The 17390-nt window shown below is 50.3% G+C and overlaps 1 protein-coding gene across 1 annotated transcript in view; it reads right to left on the bottom strand.

Moving 5' to 3' along the window:
- The window catches only part of IRS1 (insulin receptor substrate 1), a 50343-nt gene extending 42595 nt beyond the window's left edge, over window positions 1-7748 (bottom strand). Inside the window, 3 exon segments of the mRNA XM_082766709.1 lie at window positions 3262-6360; window positions 6362-6428; window positions 6431-7748. Of these exon segments, the coding sequence (XP_082622835.1) occupies window positions 3285-6360; window positions 6362-6428; window positions 6431-6770 (3483 nt within the window). The 5' untranslated portion in view covers window positions 6771-7748 and the 3' untranslated portion in view covers window positions 3262-3284.
- Between the last annotated feature and the right edge of the window lie 9642 nt (window positions 7749-17390).

The raw sequence follows: 17390 nt of genomic DNA, 5'->3' as shown, positions 1-17390 counted from the left end.
TCAACCACTGAACTTTTAAAAGGATGAGAGAAGAAAGGCAGCTAGGGCAGGGCCACAGGTTACAACGCAGCCAGGAACACAGAACAGGGAAAGCAATGGGATTTGAGGGGGAGTGCAGAGAAGTGCTATGGATGGGAGAGCTTTTATATATTTTTTTTTAAATTTGCAAATCAATGATTATTTCACCTACTATCTTTAATGTTAGGAGAAATAAGTACCACTTGAACGAGGACAAAACCCCTGCAGAAGGTAATGCCTCAGCAGCCTGGAAGTGGCAGGGGTGGGGGAAAGGACAGGGCAGCAAGGAAGAGAGGAGCAAGCTGGCTTGCAGCAAAGCAACAGCAATCATTTTACCCACTGGGAGCTGAATGGCGAACATGTGAGGTCCTTGCCTTGTAGTCTGGAACAGAAAATTCCCGAATGGGTAAAGCAAGAGTTATCCAGATAGCTTTGGCCTTTGCTGGGGAGGAGGGAAGGAAGACTGCTTTATGGAAAGGGAGAAAAAAGAAAGTAAAGAAATAGCACGTGCAGTCCTTCTGCCACTTCTGAGATTACAAGCGTTAAGTAACAGCCCACAGCTACAACAGACATGGAGAACAAAGAAAGGGCACTTAAAGCAGCCTTCCCCACCCCTGATTCCAACACCTGCAGCTTTGCCTCTCCCTCCCCAGGTCCTGACGTTCTCCCTTCTCTGCTGTACCTGCAAACGGCCCAGGTGGCTTCCCCTTGCTACTCCACGCTGCTCAGGCAGCATGAGGAGAAGCAGCAGCAGGAGCAGCCCCCCTGCCCTCACAGCCCCCCTGCCCTCGCAGCCCGTGCCTGCAGGAGCAGCGCGGGGCGATGCTCAGCAGCTCCTTGGGGAGGGCACGCAGAGCCCTGGGACCTGCAGCGCTCCCCACTCACAGGAGAACGGTTTAGCTTGAGGTGCTCAGCAGCTTCTGCAGGCATGTGCAAGCAGACTGTGTGCAGGCCTATAAATCACTCACCTCCGGGCAGCTTTTCTTAAGGATGGCATAACGTGTGCCCTACACGGGCCGATTCCCCTGCCTAACCCCAGTTCCACCCGCAAAGCCGAAAAGGTCTGAGGACTGGTCTAAAAACAGATGTCAACGTGGTGTAACACAGTTTTTTTCCTTAACACACTCAAGAAGATGAGCTAGTCGGGCTGAACTCTGAGGAAAGCTGCAGCTGATGGTAAGAAACGCAGCGTGGGAAACAGGAGCCCAACGAGTTAACGTCTGAGCAAGCTGCGAGCAGCCGAGCTGCATAAAGGGGAGGGCACGGGAACAGGCTCGGCTGCTGACTCCCCGCATAATTACAAACCAACTCTTCCCGGCCTCCCAGAAGCCGTGCTCGCTTAGTCCAATCCTAATTCGGGGAAATAAGAACCAACTTCAGATGGCAAGGATTCCACTAGACACTACCTTTCACCACGCTTCTCTGCGAGCAGCTGCGTGGTGCCTTCCCGCACCTCCTGGTGCCGGCTCTCTCCTGTCCTGATCCCACAGCACTGCGGGGATCTCCCTGCCTCCGGGGTGGAAAATCTGCTGCAGCTTTTAAGCTAGCAGTGACACACTGGATCGATTAAGGCAAGGTGTCTGCAGCAACGTAAGCAGCGCAGGTGCAAAAATCTGTGCAAGTAACCAGCTGCGGCACTGCTCCTCCTCAGACCTGCGTTCTCTTCCTCTCACACATTTAGCATTCATCCAGATCTCAGCAGTGGATTTTCTCTCCCGCTTGCTCCCCCCATCTTAGCACACAACAGGAGAAAATAGCAATACACCCACCGACGTGAGCACAACACGCTGCATCCTCCGGTGAACATCCCCACAGCAGGAGCTCGGCGCTCACAGGTCAGGGCGGCACGACACGGCCAGCCCAGACAGCCGCCTGAAAGCACCTCCAGAAGAGAGGAAAGGCGTGGTGGGTAGGGCTGCTCACCAAGTACTGTGACAGCCAGCACGCTCCTGTCACACAGCCACGGAAATGATTGTTTCCTACAGGCACCACTCGAAGCACACCTGCAGTACCTGTGCTCAGGTGAAGCCTCACCTCGAACGCTGCAATGAATCTGCCGTTCACAGCTCACCTAAGAGCAGTACTTCTCACTGCATTGCTCTGACAGGCAATGGTGGGAGTGCTAAGCAGCAAATATGGAGAGCTTGTTTCACCTTTGTTCAGGTATATAAACGTGTCCCACAGTAACACGGAAGTGATGATCCCAGGCACCTTTCCAACACCAGCTCCCAGCACTCCTGCACACCGAGTGAACGCACAGTACAAACATTATTGTGCTTCCAGTAAAATAATAAACAGCCGTATGGGATTCAGCCCCTCATATCTCCTCGTATACACTCATAGTGATACCTGCTGCTGCTCAAATACGGTGCAGCTAGCCGCCAGTGCTCGAGGACCCTTTCACGAGGACCCACCCGCACGCACCGTAACGTGCCTCCTGGGCCCCCGGCTCTGTGCTGCTACGCGGCAGGGGCATCACAGTGCTTGTGATGCTGCTCACCTTGCGCCTGGAACCAAGGTGTGGCAGCCTGGCCAAAGATTTTCCCAAATTAAAAGAGGAAAGTTGTAAGGGAAAATAAAGCACAGCAATGCAGCCAATGGCAAAGGCACCGTTCTGAGGGCCTGTTTTTTCATGCAGTCTGTAACCCTGCTGCAAGCCCCAGACAGCCACGCTTCCTATCAGCTGAAGCACGAGGGATGGATACAGGGCTTTGAAGACTTTCAAATCTTTCTCAAATTCACAGCCCTTTCCAAGCAAAGCTGAATCGGCACCCATCACAGCCCTATGAGGTAGGTGCCATTAGCCGTGCTTCATGTGCGGGATAACAAGAGTTGGTGTGGGTCGCTGCCTTACCCCGGCCACAAGAGCGATTACTGACCAAACAGGGATTAAAATGCAAGCTTCCCATTTCCAGCTCTATGCCCCCAGCTACTTCACTTGCTCATTTCCTACACCCGCTTCTGAAATTACACCCAATCCTAATTGCTGAGGAGACGAGGCAGTGCCACAACCAAGTCCCATCTCTGTCTCAGCAGGAGCACCCTCACCAGAGGGGACCCTGTCCCCCACCTCCAGGGTGCTGCACCCTCAAGCAGCCTGCAACAAGGCCAGGCAGCAGGAACCTGGGTGCAGACGGGCGGCAGAGCCACCCCAAAGGCACTCAGAGCCACCCACCCTTCCCTGATGCCCACCGTGAGGGTCCCGGCGCCCCCAGGGAGCCCGGTGCCGGCGGCGGGGCTCACCTTCCCTGGCTGGCGCCTGGCTCCTACATCTCCTCCCGCTTCTGGAAGCTGATGCTGGCGTATGCGCTCGAGTCATCGCTGGGGTGGCCGCTCCCACGAGGCTGGCTCGGGGACTTGGGCTGCGGCGGTGGCGGGGGCTTCCCCCCCGACAGGGAGGCGCCCTCGGCGGCGGGGTGCAGCTGGTGGTGGTGGTGGTGGTGGTGGTGGCGGCGGTGCCCAAAATCCTTCACCAGGTCCAGGTCAATGTAATTGAGCCCGTTCTCCACGGCGGGGGCAGCCCCGGGCTCCCTGCGGGCAGCGGGGGCTCCGGCTGCCTCCCCAGCAGCGGGCCGCAGCCACACGTTGTCGAAGGAGGCTGAGCTGTGGCGCTTCACCTCCTCGGCTCCCCCCGCACCCCCGCAGGGGAACGGTGCCCCGGGGCAGCCCCCCAGCGCCCCACGGGCAGCAGTTGGCGTGGAGGAGAAGGTCTCCGAGCTGTGCCGCCGGCGGCCGCCCTGTGGGTCGGCACGGATCACTTTGGCGCTGGGCGTGCGGCCGGGGCTGAGGCTGACGCGGGTGAAGGCGCTGCCCGCGCCAGGCCCCCCGAGCAGGGAGGAGGACGAGGAGCGCGGAGGCGCTGCCGCCGCCAGCTCCGGGGAAGCCACCGCCGGGGGTTTATCGGCATAACCCAGCAGCAGGGCTGGCGAGGAGGGTGAGGGGCTGTCGGAGCAGGAGCCCCCCAGCCGCATGGTCACGTAGTCCCGGCCAGAGGGGGCCGCGGGGGCCGCCCGCGGGCCCAGCTCCATGTTCATGTACTCCTCAGCGGCCTCGCTCCCCAGCGGCCGTGGCAGGCCCAGGGCGGCCGCGGGGAAGGGTGGCTTGTCGCCGGCGATGAACTCGATGTTGACGTACTCGCCCGGGCTCTTGGGCTCCGGGGGCAGCAGCAGCGGGGGCTGCTCCCGGGCCCGCGGCAGGGTGCTGGCCTTGGGGCCACCGAGCGACAGGCGCGTGGGTCGCGCCAGGCGGCCCTTGGTCTGCACGGCCGTGTCCACCTTGCGCGGCGGCTGCGGGTGGGACAAGGGGACACCGTCAGGGCCGCCACCGCCGCCGCCCAGGCTGTCGCTGCTGGTAGAGGAGGACGAGTCCTCGGCAGCATACAGGAGGCGGCTGGAACCGAGGGCAACGCGGGGCTGGGGACTGCCCTCCTCACCCGCTGCCCCGCCACCGCGCCGGTGCACGTGCTTGAAGGAGCGTGGCAGCGAGAAGTAGGAGTAGATGGGCTTGTGGTGGGCCGCAGCAGCAGCCTCCTCGACGCCCGGCTGCCCTGCACCCCCAAAGTAGCAGTCAGGTGGTGTGCTGGTGGTGGAGCCGCTGGCCGGGGACATGTTGATGTAGTCGCTGCCGCCACAAGGGAGCTTCCCCTCATTGCTCTCCACCGAGAGCTTCGGGTGGTGGCCGGCGCCATTCGTCCAGATCTTGCCGTAGCCTGCGGAGCCACTGTCTGGGGAGTAGCTGCCGCTGGGGGACATCATCATGTAGCCGTTAGAGTCCACCGTGGCTGGAGGGTGGCGGCCCCCCCTGCCGGGGTTGATGATCTGCTGTGGGGCCGACACACTCTTAGGACTCATGGGCATGTAGTCACCGCCCTTGGGGGGCGCCCCACCGCTGGGGACGGGGGCCACACCAGGTGACATGGGCATGTAGCCATCGTCTGTGTGAGGGGCGGAGTTGGTCCGATGGTGGCCGCCATCCAGGTGGTGCATCTCCAGACACTCCTCTGGGTAGGAGTGAGTGGGCACAAAGGCAGAGTGCCGGTAGGAGGGCAGCCGGCCACCGCCACAGGGGTACGAAGGCAACATCTCTGTGTACTCCTCAATGGAGGCCACTGAAGACTGCGAGGGGGTCTTCTGGTGGGAGATGGTGGGTGAAGTACCTGCAGAGTGAGTCCGCTTTCTGAAGGCCTTCTCCAAGTCGGCAGCGTCCTCGCTGCCACCTCGGGGACAGCACGGCGTACCAGGGTAGCGGGGCTGCTGCTGCGGGTGGCAGGTGCGTGGGATGAAGTGGCCATTGGGAGCTGCCAGGCTGCAGCAAGATGAGGTGGCCTTCCCCCCCATGCAGATGTAGTTGAGCTCTTCATCGCCCCTAGCTGGCGGGGTGTGCCCCAACGAATCTGGGGTGACACTGCGAAAAGAGCTGCGAAAGTCACACGGGCTAGAACCATACTCATCAGAAGAAATAAATCCGCCATCGCTCGGGGAGCCAGAAACCGAAGCACTAGACCGTCGTGGAAATAGGCAGTCTGACGTGGAGCCATGGCCACTGGTGCTACTTGATGACAGGCTGACAGGGCTGGTGGCTGAAGGAGAGCAGCGCGAGGAAGGCATCGGGATGGAACGGCTGTGGTTGAGCGGAGGATGGAGCCTGGAGTTGCCACGATGTCTATGCGAGTGTGTCCGGTTGGCGCTGGGACTAACTGGGCTGCCATCCACGGAGGCAGGCCTTGACATCGTGCCTTCCCCGTCGCTTGATGCGCGAACCCGGAAAGAGCTGGGTTTGCCACCCGCGCCTCCACCCCCTCCGCCGGCAGGAGAGGTGGCCGTGACACTCTCAGTCCTGGAGCGGCGACTGAGCCCCACTTGGCTGGGCGGAGGGTTGTTGATGTGGTGCCTACTACGGAGGGGCACAGAAATGGGGTTGGAACAGTTGGAGGAGGACTGGCTCTTGCTGCGGGGCCGGAATTCCTCACTCATGGCTCGCATGGCCTCCAGGATGGTTTCGTGCATGTTCTGCGCCACCACCGAGTCATCCACTTGCATCCAGAACTCACCGGGCCCGGTCACAGCCGAGCGCCCCACCTCAATGAAGAAGAAGTTCTCGGAGTGACCGCAGCGGCGGATATTGAGCAGCTGCAGCACCACAGCAGCCGCATCGGAGTTCAGCTTCACAAAGCTGATGGTCTTGTTAGTCAGGCACAGGCGGTAGATGCCAATCAGGTTCTTTGTCTGGCCTAGCCCCTTCGGCTTCAGGATTACTTGCCAAACCTCCTTAAAAGCCGGGCCAGGGGCTACCTCGCCATAGCTGTCCTCTCCCGCCTCCCCCAGCCCCACGCTGCTGCCTCCAAAGGTGACATCGCTGTGGTGGTGGTGGTGATGGTGGTGGAGGTGGTGGTGGCCCTTGGCCCGGTTGTGCAACTGCAGCAGCGCTTGGTACCAGCTCTCCTGCTCGGGCTCGCTGTCAGCCGCAATGGCAAAGTGCTCGTCCTTGGTGTAGAGGGCCACCAGGTGCTTGTTCTTGGAGTCAGCCCGTTTGTTGATGTTGAAGCAGCTTTCCAGTGGGATGGAGCGCTTGGGGGCCCCTGACTTGTGTCTCCATTTCTTCTCATTCTCGTAATACTCCAGCCGGGCGGGTCCAGACTCGCTGGCTGCCCTCAGCACGAAAAAGCGTTTATGCATGCTCTTGGGTTTGCGCAAGTAACCCACCTTTCTGACATCCGAGAAGAAGCCCTCGTTATTATCTGTGGGGCTGGCCATGGCGAGAGGTGGCGGTGCTGTTACGGCAGTCAGTAGTCCACAAGACCCCAAAACAGCCAAGCCAGCCGGAAAAGACAACCACCTAAAACAAAATTCATGCAACAATTTACAACAACAACAACAAAAAAAAAAAGGCAGAAGAGCTCAGGATCCCCTTTCGAAACCAAGACAGAAGCAGGGGGCGAGCAGCTGTTCAGCGGCAGGGGCAGCTTCCAGCACCGAAGCAGAGTTCGTGTCGCTGTTTATGCCCGAATCGCCCTCCGGTGGGTGAGCGTGTCCATAAAGAGTCCAGCCCCGCTCGGTGCAGCCGAAAGCCTCGTCCCAGGAGCGGCGGCCGGGGAGGGGACACGCATCCTGCGGGCCGGGGGCGCCCGCCTGGCCCAGCGCCCCGCTCCCCTTCGCAAGTTTGCCTCGGCGAGCGGCGATTCCTGCTGCAGATTAAATATCCTCCTGGGGGCGGGGATTGTTTTGCAAAGTCCGGGCTTTGCACCCGAAAAAAAAAAAAAAAAAAAAAAAAAAAAAAAAAAAGCACTCTTCGTCGTCGTCGTCGTCCCCCCCGAAATAAAAAAACCCCCAAAAAATAGCGAACAACCACGCGGCAGCCGCCCTCCGAGGCTCAGCGCTGCGGCTGCTGCTGCTGCTGCTCCCGCTCGGCCGTGCGGAGGCTGCCGACCCCATTCAGTCCCATCGCGTTAGGCGCTCCGAGAGCCATCTCCAGGCGGGCGGGCGGGCGGGCGCATCCCCTCTTCCTCCTCCTCCTCATTCCAGGCGGCAGCGCCTCGGCGCCCGGCGGCGCAGCCCCCTCCCGCGCCCCAGCCCGGCGGCGGCTCCGAGCACTTTCCCGGCGCCCCGCACCCAGACCGGCGGCGGGGACCCCCTCCGCCCGCCGCCGCCGCCGCCGCGGCTCAGGCTCGCTGCGAGCACAACGACGCGGGACGGCGCCGCTGCGTGGACCATCCCCGGAGCCGCCGCCGCTGCCGCCGCCAGGCTCCCGGCCAGCGCTGCGCTCCCTCCCTCCCTGCCCTCATTCAGCGCGGCCGCGGGGGCCGCCGCCGCCGCCGCCACCGCCGGGCCCGGCCCCGGCTCCAGCCCCGGCTCCGCCCGCCGGGGGCCGCGGCCCGCATTGGTGCCGCCGCCCGTCAGTCAGGGAGGCGGCGCCCGGGCCGCGCTGAGGCGAGGCGGGGAGCGAGGAGGAGGCGGCGACGCCATTTGGCGGCGGGCGGGCGCTGCGAGCCGCCGCCGGGGCAGCCCCCGAGCTCCCCCCACAGCCCCCCGGGGCAGCCGGGGCAGGGTCCCCGAGGCACAGCGCGGGGCTCGGCGCAGTGCCGGCGGCCGGGGGTGGTGCCGGGTGCTGGGCTGGGTTACCCCGAGCGCCCCGCAGCTAGCAGGGCCGAAACGTGCTGCGCGCACGCCTTCCACCTCCGGGGGGGAAACGCAGCGCTGCGAGGCAGCTGGGAGAGATACATTGCTGAATGCTGCCATCTCCAGGCCGCCCCGCAGCGCTCCGGGCTCGGCCCCGTCCCCGCAGGCAGGCGGGGGCCCCGCGCCCAGCCCGTGCCCGTGCCCGTGCCCCGCCGCCATTTCCCCGGCTGCCCCTCAGCGGAGGCCCCCAAGCTAAAGGCTTCTCCAGTGCGTGGCCAACCTCGTTGTCCGGAGACCGTGGCTGTGCAATTATCTGAGGGCACGGCTTTGCTGCTCAAAATGGGAAAAATTCCCCTGGAATATTTGCAGACACGCGGAGAACTTAGAGAGGACAACAGGCAGCACTGCAGAGCCCGTCTCTTGATGTCTTACAGATAACACAAACCATACAAACCATAGCTCTGCTTAAAGGCATTTACCAAGCACATGGTAACAATTTGCAATGTAAGAGCAGAATCTACTTGGTAAGACACAAGGACTGAGCAGAGAATAGCCTATACCATAACGACCCGTATTGTCATCTTGTTCTTTCCTCCCCTTTGTGCTGCAGTTCACCATGACAGAATCACAGAATTGTCTAGGTTGGAAGAGACCTCAAGATCATAGAGTCCAACCTCTGACCTAACACTAACAAGTCCTCCACTAAACCATATTGCTAAGTTCAACATCTAAATGTCTTTTAAAGACCTCCAGGGATGGTGACTCCACCACTTCCCTGGGCAGCCCATTCCAAAGCCTCACAACCCTCTCAGTCCTCTCAGTAAAGAAGTTCTTCCTAATATCCAACCTAAAACTCCCCTGGTGCAACTTTAGCCTGTTCCCCCTCGTCCTGTCACCAGGCACATGGGAGAATAGACCAAAAGAAAGAAACGTATGTTTGTATTGAAAATAAATCCATTGTATGTACCTTGAGACAAAGCTTGCTACATCCTGAAATAGGATGTCAGGAAATTGCCTCCCCAGCCCATGTCACGGAGTTGTGGGACAGAATTCCAGCCGTGGGGCAGTATCGTGATCATCTATCGTGGCTGTCACTAACGCCAGGTACGCTGTGTTGGCAGAGGGCACTGCCACCGTACCCGCGTTGAGCTGCACACACTAAAAAGGTAGTGGCTCCTGTGGCAAGAGAATAGCTCCCGAGCTTCCTCTCCCTGTCCCCCCACAGATGTGGGAATGCATGTTTGTGCACAGAATATAGACTATTCTTTAATCAAATATTTTACATGTAGTAGGTAATGTCATTAATATTAAGTAATAGCTGGCATTTACTCTGCCCTGTTCTTTCCCTTCCAAAGGATCCTGATGTCCTTGGCAAGTGATACAGCATGCAAGAGGAATGAGCTCCTGATGGAGGACAAAAAACACCTGATGTGCACTGTGTTGCACAAGGGAACATAGATCTGAGGGTAAAAGCAGGAGATGGTCCTGTCCACAACATGTGGGTAGACAGTATATTTAACTTGTTCCATCTGTCATGGGAACATTCCTTTTAATAACAAAGCTGATTTGACAGACGCAATGACTTTTGGTTGTTATCTGGTTTTCAGTGGGATTCACTGAGTGTCCCAGAAGTGTTTTCAACCTTCATGAAGATTCATGTCCAGCAGAACTAACAGGCAATAACTAATACTTCTTTTTAAATCTTTTTTTAATACTTCTTTTCTTAAAAAAGAAAAGAAGTATTAAAAAACTTCTTATTTAAAAAACTTCTTATTAAAAAACTTCTTTTTTAATACTTCTTTTTTTAATACTTCTTTTTAATACTTCTTTTCTATTTTCAAGCCTATTTTTCGAAGATATCTTACATCATACCACAGGACATCTTGGAATTGTTTTTCTGTTTTTGTTTTTTCTCTCCTTGCGTTCCAAAGATCTGAAATACAATGCTTTTATGTAAGGTACATAAGCACACACACCAGTAGATCAAAGAGAAGAATACGCCCTGGCTTTTTCTATTAAATATTCCCCCTGATTTGACAGGGGACCACTGAGAGTTAGGGCTGCATAATTAATTGCAAAGGGCCTCACATTGTAGAATATCCCAGCAGTAAATCAATACAGCATAAAACACAGCAAGTTACTCAGGTCTTTGTCCAGCTGGGTTTTGAATATCTCCAAGGATGGAGATCCCAGAGCCTCTCTGGTGACCTGCTCCAGTGTTTGACCACCCTCACTGTAAGAAAGGCTCATGTTTGAGCAGAATTCCCTGTATTTCAGTCTGTGCCTGTTGCCTTTTGTCCTGCCACGGGGCATCACTGAGAGGAGTCCAGCTCTGTGTCCCTTCCACCAGGCATTTTTACACATTGACATGGTTACGTTCTGGCCCTTGTTCCAAGGTTGACTTGATTGCATATTTTATTTGTTTAAGCTCATTTGTATTATTTACTTTTCTCTGCATTCAACAGTAAGGATGAAACTTGCATAACTCCTTCAAAAATAGCATAGTTGACTGTAAGCTAGTTAAATCATTACTTAAGTAAACAAGCTGTTTAATTTCTGTTAAAGGAGTGGTAGTAATACCATGACTACAGTGGAAACAGATCTTACATCCCCAGCTTCTACTGTCATCTCTTTGAGGCAAATCAAGCGCGCTAATGGAATGGCTAACGACAATCTTCAAATGTATTACATTACAAACAGTAAGCTTATCTGATAGCAGTTGTACTTAAGCGTATCATGGTAATGAGAACTAAAAATGTCTAAGTCATCTTTTCCATCTGTCACTTATTAGGATTGTTTCTACAGTGTATTCTCTGTGGATCGGCCAGTACATGTGTAAAACAGTTTTACTGATACCAACATATAGACAGAGTACATACACTAATTACATCAAATATTTTAATTATATTTTATGCATTGATTAACCAGGTCTTATCTTAAAATATATATATAATTCATATAGATTTTTTTAAGTACCTTTGTATGTCTCTGTTTAAAGAAGCAAGGAAAGCTAAAATATCATTCTGATGCTTTCCACTGAAGTGTAAGTGGCTATCCCACTGAAGTCTCACTAAACTAACAGGAAGCTAAGCAATACTTTTGGATAATTCCCAGACCACATTGATCAACCTTCAGCTCTGCATCTATTATCTTTAGATTTCCATCTTGTAATATGTTCAGAAAAGGTGTCAGTGCTTCACAGGCTTTTTTTCTTTGCTTCAATTCTGTTTCCTTCTCCACAGACAAAATTGCCTGGAGCATGAATTTCAAAAGTGAAGTTACAGGATCTTTTATCCAATTTATAATAATTTTTGTCTGTGCATGTCTTAAAGCAATGGTCTCAAGCAGCTTTTGACTGATGAAGGGAATTGCATAAGTCTGCCTTTTTTTTTTTAACCCCAGTAGCAAAGTCCACAGAGGTATGAAAATGAAAGCCAAATACAAAGTTTTGCCCATGGTTGCTTGATGATAGCAGCATCTTGGTCTTGCTCAGTCAGCTTTATTTCATCTTTAAGTTATCACATTGTTTAACCATGAAGGATAGATAAAGCAGAAGGTAATGTGCCTCTTGCTGCCAGCAGTGTTTTTTTTTAGCAAACACAGAAGAAAGGGAGGAAGTGTCAATCCCTACAGGATCCCATGGGTGAGATACGAGAATCAGCTACCTGTCTGCTTGCTCTGCGGGAAAGGAGCAAATGGAGGTGGCCTTACTATACTTTGAGGTCCGCTGTGTCAGAAGATGCATGGAAAACGTGTCAGCATGAAGTCAGAGACCTTCTTTTGGCCATAAAGAAGCTGCCTGAGACCAATTGTCTTTCTGCTAGTCCTCACACTGCAGTCTAGTCTCAGTGCCAATTACTTCCTAGCAGGAAGTGCTGCTGGTCTTTGATCATTACTGATTTCTCAGTTATATTAACCAGGAACGGTTTCTAGAGAAAAAGGAGCACTACTGTGTTTTTCAAAGAGTTGAGAAATAGAGCTTATCTAAAGACCCAGCTTACGTCCAGTGATAGTTGACAAAGTTTATTGATTTTTATTGATCTAGGAAGGTATGGACTTCTTTCACAGACTCCAGCTCTGATTCTGGCTTCCTTGAGCTTTCACTTATGCGATAGGATCAAACTTAATTGTGGCATGCTGATCATAAATGGAACATGCTTTCTTAGTTTCTGGTCTTTCAAAGAATTACTACAGGTTCAAAGAGCTGCCAAAAAAATCTCATGACACTATACTATGCTGGCTTTTTGATACACTTATATATACAAAGGAAAAAGCAACTGACTTTTCATATTCAGTGAGAGTCAGCTAATTACGGGTACATGTGAACAAGCTCTGGGAACTGTAAGAGGTAGCACTATGAAAATATCAGCTCGGTGCTCTTGTAAAACCAAAAAAAAAAAAAAAAAAGATTAGGAATTATCATTTAAAGGATAGAAAACAAAATAGAGAACAATTTTGTAAATGTATAAATCTATTGTGCACTTTGCCTTGGCCTACTGTGGGAAAATCCTTCTGGTCTTGAAAACACTATTAAGGAATTGGAAAAGATAAGGATGTGTGATCAAAGATAGCCCAAACTGAGCTAACAGACTAAGATTTTTCAGGCTGGAAAAAGAGTGCCTGAGATGGGATGTGACATCTGCAAATATCATTACTGGCACGGAGAAAGTGAAAGAGGAGTGATTGTTCCAATGCAAAAGATAATGGACGCAGAAGCAGAAGGTTCAAAACAAGTATGAAGCCACTTCTTCAGACAACATCAGTCAACCTGTGAAATCATTGTCAAAAGATGCTGTGACTTGAAAAATCAGCAGATAAATACTTAAATACCATCCATGCAATACAAAGATACCATATCCAGCTATGGAGCCACATGAAGTACAGATCTGCAAAAGCTGGGAGCTCTGGATAAGCGTCACCATTTATGGGTGACACTTGCACATGCCTCTACACATCCTCTGTTGGCTACTGTCAAGTAGCAGCCTAGATCAGCCTTGGGATTATTCAGCAGACATGCTTATGCCTTTTTTTTTTTTTTTTTTTTTTTTTTTTAAATTATGAAAGATGGTCAGTGGAGCCCAACTTTGAGAAGGTTTTGTCAAACTAAAGCAAAGTTTAGATTACTAAGCACTAGCTTGGCAGGATGCATTTCCACAACCCTCTGGACACAGTATGGCACAGCATAGGAGGGGGAGTGTCAAGGCCAGACTCTGAGTAGCCTCTTGAGTGAGAGTGCAACAAACGAGGAAGCAGTGCAGATGCAGATATCCCCTTCCATCTCTCAACAGTTACTGCACATTACTCTTAATGTAACAAAGTACAAAGGCAAAAAGTTTCCCACTTCTAGAGAAATTCATACGCCTACTTGTAAAATAAAGTTCTCTACATTTCAGGAAACATACATTTGTAAACAGTGGTATTAATTCTACATTATTTAAGCAGGAACATTTATGAATCTGCCAAGTATTCTTTTAAGTTACTGCAGTGGGGAATCCAATGGCTTTTTAAAAGATGTATTGGACAGAGAATGATTCAAAGTAGAAATTAAATGAGTTGCTGAGAATCCCATACCTCTCCTAAACCATACTATCTGAGCAGTTTCTGGGATGAGACCCAGAAAATATCCATGTGCTTGTGTATGATGCAAGCAGCAGTAATATACTAATTTTACTATTTATACACCGTTTTTTGTTACACCTGTCATGCAAAAAGACTTTGTCCTTCTGAATAACACCCCAGACACTGTAACCATGCTGCCTTCCATAGCAAGCGGCCTTTCCAGGCAGACCTGAACTGAACTCAGCATGGAATCACCTCAGCTGGAGGTAGTTATCGGTCATCATCTATTACCTCTCCCTGCTTGCTGATTTCTGCTAAATGTTTCTAATCATTCCCACCACAGCATTACATCAGCAAGCAAGAGTTGTGTGGAAAATGCTCAGGCAGAAGGTATCACCCAGAGGTGCAACGATGCACCTGCAGCTGATGCAAGTGTATTTGCTGCAGTTTTTCAAAGATCTCTTTTTAAGCTTTAAGCATAAAACTAGTTTAACCAAACTTAAGCACGGTAGTTAGAATGCTTTATGTATTAGTCTGACCTGGTTTCCAAAAGCTTTTATTCGCATTTGGTGGAGTTTGCAGGGTGAATGGGGGTGTATCAAGCACTGAAAAGTATTTATTTTCATATTTGCCCCATGACAAGCAAGTATACCTGCAACTTCACACATTTTATTATGCAAAGGAAGGCATTGGAAGAACTTCATTCCATTTTCACATGCTTTGAGAACTCAAGATTTTGACTGATCTCAGACAAAAATCTCTTAGACAAAACCTAATCAATAGTTTTGACTTCTGCCTGCACAAAGAAACCCAAACTACTTTTGTTCTTTATTACCACTATTCAAATGTTTCCTTTTAGCCTGTTCTGAGCAGTCTAGTGAAAATCCGTTAGATTCTCTCAGCTCCTACTTCTAGGCACAGGTTTGCTGCATAGCACAAAATGCCTTTAACATGCCACCTCAGTAATTGCTACTTAAACAATACGTGCCAAATTAGAACAGTCATTTTGGGGGACATCTCTGAAAAAACTGATTTCAGACTAATGGAAGTTGAAGAGCTGCTAGTCGGACATCATTACCATCATTGCTTCAGTAAGGTCAAGTGTAATTATTAACAGGTCTGAAGCAAGGGTATTCTCAGAAACGCCTGCTAATCCTGGTTCCTGCAAATATCTCAGACTCAGCTGAAGGCACAGAGAGGAACCACTGCAGGTTCTCCTCTGGAAGGGCCGAGGTCCTGCGTGGACCTTGGACGATATCTGCCAGTCCTGGGAAAGCACCGGGGATCCACTGAGTGCCTGGAACGGCACGGCTCACTTGGGACCAGGCACCTGGCTCCAAGTGTTTAATTGCCATGATCACCCCAAAAAGACAGGGCTCAGATTAGGAACACTGACCTAGTTCAAATGGATAGAACCGCTACTTGGCTGTAAAGTAATGAGCTTGGGGCCTCTGAAGTTCAGGAATGCCAACAATATGGGAACAGGCACGTGAGTGGGACTCCAATCCATGGAAACCATATGGACGGTTTATTTAGTAACAGGAAGAGCAACTTTTTTAAAAATGCAAATGAGCAAGGAAATCAAATGGGAAGAAAACTTAAGTTTATCTGCCTTCTTAAAATGTCATTTCTCTTTATTTATATTTTCCTACGTCTAATGCTTTAGAAGTGAGCAAGAAAAGCAGACACTGGTCTGTGAAAGCCAGTTTTGCCTTGTAGGCTAAAATTAAGATATTTTTTAAATTATTGAAGAACTGTACATATATTACATTCCTGAAAGTCTTAGTATTTGTTTATTATTTGTCTGAGATCTAAAGAACCAGGCAGGTTTGGAAAGGATTGTGCTAAAATAATGGGGTGTGGTTTTCATCTTTAACTCTGCATCTGAGATGGTTCGAATCAGAGATGACTAAGCATAAAGATGACTAAACGTAAGCCATAAAAAGGTCCAATTTTCATCTCATGAGCAAAGCAGGCACCCTGAATATATGCAACAAAAAGGTATTTACCACACCACAGTATGTATGTTTAGCCCTAAATAAATCTGTTCAACAGTGCTGTTACATCATTTGTTTCCAGCAAGTACTGTGAAGAATTGCTGTGTAACAGATAGCAGAACTTTCTTCCAAAAAAAATGTCTTTTGAGATTTCTGGGAGCTTAATAATAGAGAAATAGGCTCTTCTTTCCGATTACCAGAAACACAAAAATAGGAAATAGCCTGTCATCCAATTGAGTGTTGACCCAGCCATAAAACAATTATTGAGCTCATTTTATATTAAGAAAATATTTCTTGTATATCAGTTCTAACCCTGTTTCATTAGTAAACTGTGGAGATCCAAGTTACTGTTAACTCCAGGGCCAAGGTAAACTCAGTTTGTTTGCAGTGAAAATATTCCAGCAGAAAGGAAAATGTAGTATATACAGAAAGAAAAGGAAATAGTAATTTATGCACATCTTTTCCAGATAAACATTTTTATTAGCTGAATTAAACTCTCTTAGGAGTAGAATGAGACACAAAGATAAGGACAATTAACCAAAAGCCAAACATTACAAATCAAACATTGACCTGAGTTTAATTTTTTTTTTTTCAATTCTGACAGTTGTTTTAGAAGACCTAAACCACATCATGTGCAGTTTACAGAGTCTCTCTGAAGTTACAGAATTAGAATAAACTGGCTCTACTATTACCGTACCGGAGTTCTCTGGTTCTTGCATTCTTTCCTGTTTTGCAGCCATGGTCTGTACTCACCCCAGGAGCTGCAGCTCCACAAACACTAACGTAATTATAAATGACAAATTCCGATGAGGCACTATTGTGGTCAACACCAGTTTTAGCAAAAATTAAGCCAAGTTATCTAAATGAAATGGTATTAAATACACTTGGGTCTCCTTCGCGTGTCTACCAACATTAGAGAAAACTACTTGTTGTCCTAATACTGTATTCAGCATGACATAGCTAATACAAATGGAGCAGAATTTCCGCCTCTTTCACTAATTGCTCCTAAAAATAAAATAAAATAAAGTCTGACAAGTCTATTTTTTTTGTAAAATAACTTAGTTTGGGGAACCAAAAGACATCTTAACAAATTCAGGTGACTGAATTGAGAGGTTTTTCACAATAAAGTGCCCATAAGAACACTGATAAGTAACTTGGGCTTTTCTGGTTTGATTATTTCACTATGCATTCACACACACCACACACACAAGTATTAAGCATTTAATACATACAACAAGATAAATACATGAACACATGTTACTCTAGAGTTATTGCTATTAGGTGATTTTCTAGTGCTGAAAACGATTTTGCACCTCTTTGGCACGCACAGCACTCCAGCGAGTCCCAGCAATTAACAGCCTCTGCTGACAAGCAGAAGGTCTCCATGCCTATTATCCTCTGCTAGTTTTTCTAACCACTTTAATAAATTAATTCTTGGGGATGTTTGAGTTCATTTACATAAATATATCCTGCCCTCCTATTATGCTATTACATTCACTAGATTATTTTTTTTCTACAAAGCATTTCTGGAGATCATTAGTAGCCAACAGATATACAGGAGATATATATATATATATATATATATATATATATATATATACACAGAACATATCATCTGCCCATAGAAACCAGACAAGAGAGTCTGTGAGCACCCTCCTCCTGTGGTCTCCCTACTTACACAGATTTACATGCTTGCGTTTAC

Source organism: Aythya marila, assembly GCF_965140915.1.
Source record: "Aythya marila genome assembly, chromosome: 9".
Lineage (NCBI taxonomy): Eukaryota > Metazoa > Chordata > Aves > Anseriformes > Anatidae > Aythya > Aythya marila.
Note: the sequence above shows the minus strand (reverse complement) of the source record. Positions and strands in the feature narration are given on the sequence as shown.